Source organism: Nyctibius grandis, chromosome 9 (assembly GCF_013368605.1).
Source record: "Nyctibius grandis isolate bNycGra1 chromosome 9, bNycGra1.pri, whole genome shotgun sequence".
NCBI lineage: Eukaryota > Metazoa > Chordata > Aves > Nyctibiiformes > Nyctibiidae > Nyctibius > Nyctibius grandis.
Window position 1 is genome coordinate 33545673 of NC_090666.1, and position 8349 is coordinate 33554021.

General features: G+C 52.3%; 1 protein-coding gene across 1 annotated transcript; it reads right to left on the bottom strand.

Moving 5' to 3' along the window:
• Nucleotides 1–3404: 3404 nt before the first annotated feature.
• TMEM37 (transmembrane protein 37) lies at nt 3405–7725 on the bottom strand. The gene is made up of 2 exons (XM_068407889.1): nt 7654–7725; nt 3405–6756 (listed from the first exon to the last, which is right to left on the bottom strand). The coding sequence occupies exons 1-2, from the start codon at nt 7672–7674 to the stop codon at nt 6184–6186; spliced, it is 594 nt and encodes a 197-aa protein (XP_068263990.1). The 5' UTR covers nt 7675–7725; the 3' UTR covers nt 3405–6183.
• Between the last annotated feature and the right edge of the window lie 624 nt (nt 7726–8349).

The window sequence follows — 8349 nt, forward strand, 5'->3', positions numbered from 1 at the left end:
AGTTTTCTTCCTTTGCCTCTTATAACAGTGGAGATCTTGGAAATAACAGTGGTCCAGTTTGGATTTTTGTATGGTTTTTGAAATGGTAGAAAAAGCTATTATAGCATATTCCAAGGGTGGCCAAGAAAACTTTAGTAAGATGGCTCTTTCCTATTGTGTCTGTACCTCTGAGACTTGTCCTGCTACTCTTTGAAGGGAAGCAATGAAAGCCCTTGAGACATTTAAAGCTCAATTGAACTGAACAGTACAAGGTATCTTGTGAAAAACATCACCAGAGCAGCTAGCAAAAACCTCTTTACAGTCTATGATCACTCAGTGTGCTGAAATCTGCAAGACTGTGCACTGTAAAACACAGTCACAAGGTATCTGAGCTTCTATTACAGCTTTATGTTCTTAAGGATAAAATTGTTAAGCAAATTCCTCTGGTTTGAGTTGGAAAGGGATAAAAGAATTCATTCCACAAATGCAATCAAGCCTCCTATTTGTTTTTGTATCTGCATTTCCCCAGTTGGGGCAATTCTTGCTTGGTTTTCTTCAAGGGCAAATATGACTGAACAGAAAGCAAGTGACGTTTATCACATTTCTCCCTCCTCCTGGTCATCTACAAGACATTGGCCAAACGAGCATGGTGTGTCAAATGCTGACCGAGCGGCATTCCGCAAAACCTCAACCAAAGCAAGTGGAAGGAAGAGCAGAAGCGGGATCAGTCCTGTGACCAAGGAAGAGGCGAAAGCCCCTCCATGCACGTTTGGGTGAAAGATCTCACTTCTCACTGACTTACCCAAGCCAAGCAGAGCCTCCAGCCTTCTCAAGGGTTCTGTCTGTCCCAGCGCATTTAGCCAGTCAGATACTTCCGAAAAGATACAACCATTAGCCTGATTTTCTCTCTGGACTACAAATAGGATGAAGAAGAGTGAAACAACTTGTATGTTCCCCGTCTGAGAATTAAACATTTATCAGTCAAGCCAAAGCAGATGTTTGTTTTAAATGCAAGTGCCTTCTTCCGGCATAAATGAAGAAATACAGATTCAGAGATACCGTAACATGTAATTAATTAGATCTGATGCAATTACTGGCTCTCTCACAAGCCAGTGTAAGAGCTCAGCCCTGCAGTGCATGGTTAGGACCAGCACTGATGACACAAGGTTGGCTGGAGCCCAGGCTGAAAGTGATACCTATTTGTACAGGAATCCTGGTGAAAGAGGGGTGAACCACATGCCCCAAAATAAAACGCTGCTGGTTTTTGTATTTTAAAAAAAGTTCTAGCATAAGTTATTGTTTTACATGGCCATTTTGGTTTTATTTGACTTGCCTGAAATAACCAAAAAAAGGAAGTATTCACAGATTCTGTATTACATGTTTGCTTCAGGCCTCCGGCACTGGCCTGGTTTGTATGAAGAGCTGAGGCTGCATAAAAACCCTTGGATGTCAGCTGGCATTTGGAGTCCTCAGCTCTTTGGGAAGAGCAAGTCCACTCGGGCAGGTGCCAGAAGCAGGTGACCCCAGGCGTTACGATGCTGTGACCTGGATATAGAAAGCTGCTGCCAAACACCGCCACAGTGGGATGGGTTCTCACCTTGCCCACCTTCTGGACAGGTGATGCAAAAGCCCCCTTCCCCGCTGGGGATCTCTCTCCATTAACTGTACTGAAGAATACTGAAGAAAGGAGCTACTTAGCTCCGGGAACGCTGACATGTTTATAAGCAGATGAAGGGGAACAGGGAAGTAAATCTCAGCAAGCAATGCAAAAAGTGGGACATGAACGGGTGCAAGGCACGCAGACTCCAGCGTCAGTGGCCTGACACTACTGACACAGGCTGAACACAAAATCTAGATACCAACTTCCCTTTCTCTATGCTTGTTCCTTGGTATTCAACGTAAAGCAGGCGTTTGTGATGAGTAAATAGGACTTGAGTACCATCTTTCAGACAAGTAGTTATCATCGTTCTGGGACACTGGTGGCAGCCTCTGGCTGTTCACTCCAGGTCCCCTGAGAAGACAGTTGCAGCTCTGCAAGCCAGCGGTGCCAGCAGCAGCTCCTGGAGCCCCAACACCAGCAGTCTAAGACCTAAGGCTGGATTTAAGAGGAAGTGATTAATGGATTTTCTCTCCCAACACAGCAACAAGGAAGTTCCCAGCAAAACTGTCAGAATTAAGAAGCAGTATTGTTGTGCAGTGAATAATTACATTGTGCAACGCCTCGCTGGGCTTTGGGGGAGCTGAAATGGACTGTTTCAGAAGGGAGTGGTGCCTATTCAGAGGGGCTGGATCCACATGAAGGTGAGAGTCCCCAGGAATCCAGCCAACACCCCTTCCAGGACACCCCTTGGCTCTTCTTACACGTGCAAGCTGACGTGGAAGGTTTAGAAGAAGGGCCATTATCTGCTTACCATAGGCCCCAACAGAGGGAAAGAGAAGGCAGGTGAGGACAGTCATCTTTGTGTAATCACCTTCCCCTGACTCACAAAAGCAACCAAAGCTCAACCCCCAAACCAGGTGTCCCTCCAAGCACAGCTGATGAAGGTACTGTAGATTTAAAATCAAAATACCAGTAAGAGTCCAGGATATCTCCTTAGCTAGCATGCCCTGTGCCATTATTTCCTTATTCTTATCCACAAGTAATGGTCTGTGCACAAGGTTCCAATTAAAGTCAGTAACAGAGCAAGTCTAAACAGCTCATTAACAAGAGGTGATGTTCATTACCCCGCTTTTAAGAGATACTAAACCATCTGAGACAGGCCATTGACTTCTCCCAGCAGAAAGAGAACACCAGGTGCTAATTAACTTACTTGAGGTTACATAAACTAACTCAGTGGTGAAGCTAGAAATCTGTTTTCCTGACACTTAACTAAACCTGTGAGTTCAGTGAGCTTGGGGGAAAAACCTGTATAAATACCTTTGTGCTCAGATACCACTTCTGCAGGCCAAATAAGCAAAGCTGGGGAAAAAGAGCAAGGATGCTTCAGACACAGGGTGCGGTGTGGGAAAAGGGAGGTGAAGGACACAGGAAAGAGCTCTTTAGCTGGTAAACAGAGCACAAGCAACAGCAGGAAATCATTAAGAGCCTACAAGGTTATCTCTGATTCCCACGAAGCAGCACAGCTGACTGCCCCTCTTGTTTTACAAGACAAGAAAGCGGTGCTGGCTGCTGGGACTGGTGTGGACACGTTGGAGGGGAAAGGAGAGGGGAGTGTGCAGCAGCTACGGAGCCTTGGCTCCCTTGGTCGGAGCTCGGCGAAGCGCCAAGCAGTCATTTCTTCTAGCTGGGTAACACACAAAATTGGGGCCTGGGCAATTACATAAACCCCACTCAGCCCCTTAAACCTGCACCCCAATATCTAAATATAAAACGAGAGAATTACAGTTATCTTATTTCAAAGAACTTTATTTAACAAACTTCAGGAATATTGCTTGACACTTCCACAGGCTTCAGAAAACGAACAGTTACCCCTTGCTGCACAGGTTGCTGTATATAAGGATGTTTCAGAGACAATCAACGTTGTTTTGTAGTATTTAGCCATCAAAACACATCTTCTCCCAGCATTAGTTAAGTCAAGCAGTACTATACAAAGCCAGCTGGAAAAAAAGTTACTATATTTTCTCTAGAGGATTCCCTACCTCCAAAAAAGGCCTCCTCTTCAGCTAGCAGAGGGCATCCCAAAATAATTCACAACTGCGCCAAGTTTTGGATGAACTCAATGGCCAGTTGTCCACTGCATCCCTCTAACCTGAGTGGGAGGCACCAGCCTGGGACTCAGTCTGGCTACAGCTGCCTTCCGCCAGGGAAGGGGCTGGGGGCACAGCCTCCCATCAGCACAAAGGGGATTACATGCAGTACTGATTTCCAGTTTTGGATGTCACTAAAAAGGCACTCTGAAGTTATGCCCATGTTTCTAGACAAGCCATGGACACCCTTGACCTCGTGTAGAGGAATTGTCCGGCCTGGCATGGGCACCCTTAGGCGCCACAACTGATTTATCTGTTAGTTAAGGCACTCTACCACCTGGTAACACCAAAGCGCAACAGTTTGGGACCAGACCATGCAGAATCTCTCTGGGGTAGGTAGCTCTGCTAAAGCCAACAGCATCGTTCACACAAACATCTGCAAGTTCGGCCCACCAGCATGTTTTAGTGCAATTCAGCAAATCAAAAGCACCTTCACAAAGAGAGACACAATCACAGTGCAGTTTTCCAGAGGCAGGTTAAGGGCACAAGTCCTTGTCCTGGACAGCAAGTCAAGAAACTCTGACAGAGCCCCAAACATTGCAAGAACTTCAGGAGCTGGCTGTCTAGCACAGCTTTGTGCATTATCTCATGAGAAAGATGGGCAGATTCACGTGCAAAAGCATAACTGGTGTTGTCCAGGGCAAGCCTGGTCTGAAACTGCATTGCAAAACAGGCTTAGGAGTGTTGTCTTGAAAAGTTACAGAAATCTGAGAAGGAATGGAGACAGTCCTCATGGAGGCAAGTGAGTCCACAGGAGCACGTCCAGCAAGTGCAGTCCTGCTCAGGCAGGACTTAAGATTCTTAGCTTTCAAACACAAAGCTGTTTACTTGCGGCTCGCCTACACAGCCTTCTCGGCCCTTGTGCTGTGATGCTTTTGTTTCAGGTAAAAAATTGTGTCAAACTTGTGGCATAGGAAATTAAAACCTTGCTCAACAGATATCAGACAAGCTACAGAGATGAAACACGCAGAAACATTTGTCCTAACACAAAAATACAAGCAGTCTTACCAGAGAATACAAAACAAACATTAAACCAGAGACCCTGGAATACTCTGAAGATGTTTTTATCTGTGGTCAATGCAGTGCTGTAGGTCAGGCAGTGAGGACACATGTGGAGCAACCCAACCTCTGAGGTCTTTTCTCATTTTACATCAGACACCATGGGGAACTTCAAAGCTGCAGCAGTTGTAGAGATCTTGACTCAGGCATTGGCAGGAGGAAGACCAGCCTTAATATAATTTTGGCCAAGTCTCTGTGGATTTCCATCAGCTGCAGCAGATTAGAGCTGCTCCCATCAGCCCCTCCTTAAGCAGTCATGGGCTGCTTCTCCTCCCAGACCTACTTCAATCAGGGGATGAAAATGACTTGGTCTGGTCAGGAGGATCTAGAGCTTTCTCCTCCCAGAAGAAATGCTGCAGGAGACTCTCAGCTACAGGATGAGATTTCCTATTGCCCCAGTGGGAAACCCTGACAACCAAAACACCCCCCAGAAGGTGCGGTGGTCTCAGCATGGTCTGCCCATCCACAATGCCCACCTAAAGCCCCTGCAGAGCTTGTCCCTCTTGCACCAAAGGGACAAGACAGAAACCAGGAAGAGCAATGCCCAATTACAGGGAACTTTGCAAGGGCTATGAGGGAACCAGTTTGGGTTACTGATTAGCACATGTTCTGCAGGGGTGGCAGAGGAGTGGTGACAGCAGGGGGAGGCCACAAGCGCAGGAACACACACTGCTGCCCAAGGAAGGCATCACAACCCTTCCCCATACACCTACATCACCCAAGACATGTCCTTGGCCCCAAGACAGCTACATCTCCCTGTACCTCTGTCAAAGGTGTCCCAGAAAAACTCCCACAGCAAAGGACAGATATCAGGAATGTGCCAGCAGGAAACAAAACAGGTGACCTGATCAAGAACTGTGTTCCTTCTCTTTTGAAAGGAAAACGGAGGAGTGAGATCTAGTGAAGATTTTCAATACTTCACACCAGTGAGCATGGCCAGGCACAAATCATCTGTCCTTGAGACAGAGCAAAGCCATGAGACACACCGATATTGTGTCACACTAGTCACAGGCTCCGGAGTACAGGGGAAAGCCCAGCAACACCAAACCCATAGCAGTACAGGCTTTGTGTAAGTCTCAAAACTGAGCCCACATGTGTAGATCGCAGTCGGCCACCCCTCCGCATGTTTAACGGGACGCCCTCTTCTTTAATCCACTCCTCCAAAAAACGCCATTTCAGCAGCAGCCAGTCTCAGTCTCTGCTTTGCTCGTGTTGCGCAGCTCTCCCTGCTGACCAGTGGGTGGGTATGTCTTCTGCAGGCATCAAGACTGACTCATGCTTCCCCTCCTTGCACACAATTTAAGACATGGGTGTCCTTTTCAAACTTCATTAGACTCCCTTTTTTCCAGTCTAATTGGCAAAGCTCATTACACAAAGGCAGAGGTACACCCTTGGCACTTAGATTTTGCCTACCCTGTTCCTGGGGTGCGTGAGGCTGTTGATGTGAAGTCCGCTGATCCCATTAAGGAAGAAGAGAAAAGCAGCGATGAACTCGCACCAGTACGTCAGTGTGAAGCCCGTGAAGGTGAGGTGATCCTTCACGAGGATGGAGAAGCTCAGAACCCCGGTGGCCGACAGCAAAAACGAGCCGAGGATGAGAACCGAGCCCATTGACCACTTCCGCCTCGCGTTGGCGTCCTCGCAGACTTGGGACACCATCAGCAGCTCCAGGCCAAATATGGCAACCACAACGGCAAAGGACACCATGCTTCTTATGGGAATCACCCCCACGCTCAGCCCTTCCACCTTGGCCAGGCTGAGGTCAGTGACGCACTTCAGGACGCTGCCATTGCTCGTGGTGCAGAAGTGCCACAGTCCGAAGAGCTGCCCCCTCGCGAAGAGCCAGCGGCCATCGCAGACGGAGATGGACGACAAGACCACCGCTATTGCCACGCACAAGATGATCAGGCTCCTGATGAGCGTCTCAAAGAAGGATTTCTGTGGTCTCCGATGCGCCAGCAGCCTCTGCGCCTTAAAGGATAGCGGGGGGAAGAAAAACACTTGAGTTAACAGCACTACTTGAGGCTGAAATGAAACCAGAGGGACAAAGATGTGGTACTTCAGCATTTGAAGTGATTTGCTTATGCACATCAAGCCCCTTCTCACAGGGGAAGGCAGTGCAGTTACAGGCTGTACCCAGGAGAAAGGAAGGGTGGGTGAAGCTCTCCGGTTCCCCCGCTGCACAAACAATGCTCCACGTCAAGGCCCCGGTTCAGGATCACAAAAGCTCCGGGCTGAGCAGGTTCCCTGCCCCACGGCCCCTGCGGCACAGCCTCCTGCTCTGGCAGTGCTGGAGGAAACCGCCGGCCCCTGGGAGGATGGAGGCCGACGGCTGGGACGGCGAAGGCAGCACAAGTGCGGGAGGGGAGGGCACCACGGTACCAGCAGTGCCCTCCTTTTCCCACAGCCCTCCCGGGCTGCAGCCAGCTGCGCTCTCCTCCTCTCGCCGGCAGCGGTCCGGACCCGGCTCCTCACCCCGGAGGGGGCACGGCTCGGCTTCCCCGGGGCTGGGGGGGTGTCTGCGGCTGCAGCCCCCGCGGCCCCGCGTGGGCAATGCACACCCCCTCCTCACAGAAACCCTCCCGGAGGGCCCGAAATGTAATTAAAAGCCCAGCCAAGCGCCCTCCAGCCCAGCTCGGCGGGCGGTGGTGCTCAGAGAGCCAGGTGCGGCGGGGAGGGGAGAGCCACGCAGCCGGGGGGGCTGCCGCCGGTCCGGGGAAGGGGGGAACCGGCCGGCTGCGCCCCGCGGCGGCTCGGGGCGATCCTGGCCGTGCAGGAGCAAGCCGAAGCGGCAGCCCCACGGCGGGGCGATGCGCGGCCCCAGTGCCCGGAGTCTCCCCCGTGTCCCCGGCCCGGCCGGCGACGTACCTGCACCCCGATGGCCGTCATGCTGCCGGCAGCGCCGAAAGGCGCGGGCGGGCTCCGGCCGCGGGTTTTTATGCCCCCGGAGGGCGGCGGGCAGCCCGTCCGCCCCGCCCGCCACGCCCGCGGGGCCGGGGCGCCCTCCGGGCCCCCCCGCGGCTGAGTCAGCAGCGCGGCCCCGGCGGGCGGAGCCGGGCCGGGCCGAGCCGAGCTGAGCCGAGCCGGGCTGCTCCCCCCCGGCCCGGCATAGCGGGGAAAGGCAGTGCTGGCCTGGCCCGGGGCACAGGCTTGTCCCCGCCCGGGCTAGAGCACGACCGCCCAGGGAGAAGGTGGTCCCGGGCGGCGGCGGTTCCTCCCGCCGTGCTGCGGCCTCATCCCCTCCTCGTGTGCCCGTGTACCGCCTGCTCGAGGGCTGTGTCTGGAGGCAGGACTTATGGCCCCCACGCCAGGCCTTCAGGGGACGGCGAACGCGCCCGAGACCCGCTCGCCCAGGCCTTGGCGAGGCGGGTGTTGCACCGCACCGGGAGCGCATTGCGAAGGATCCCCCTCGCCGCTCCGGCACGGCTCCCGGGGTTGCGGTGCTGTGCACAGCGATACCCACGCACGGAGCACAGCACACCCGCCTCCTGCCCCTCCCCGCCCGCTGCCCAGCCGCATCTGCTCCGCTGTTTGTGTTTCCGAAACCGCCCGAACACCCGCTCT

Excerpts from the sequence above, each read along its gene's own strand:
- TMEM37 (XM_068407889.1), bottom strand. The coding sequence starts at position 7,674 with ATGACGGCCATCGGGGTGCAG. Across the intron at positions 6,757-7,653 it reads TGACGGCCATCGGGGTGCAG|GCGCAGAGGCTGCTGGCGCA; the intron begins GTACGTCGCCGG and ends CTATCCTTTAAG.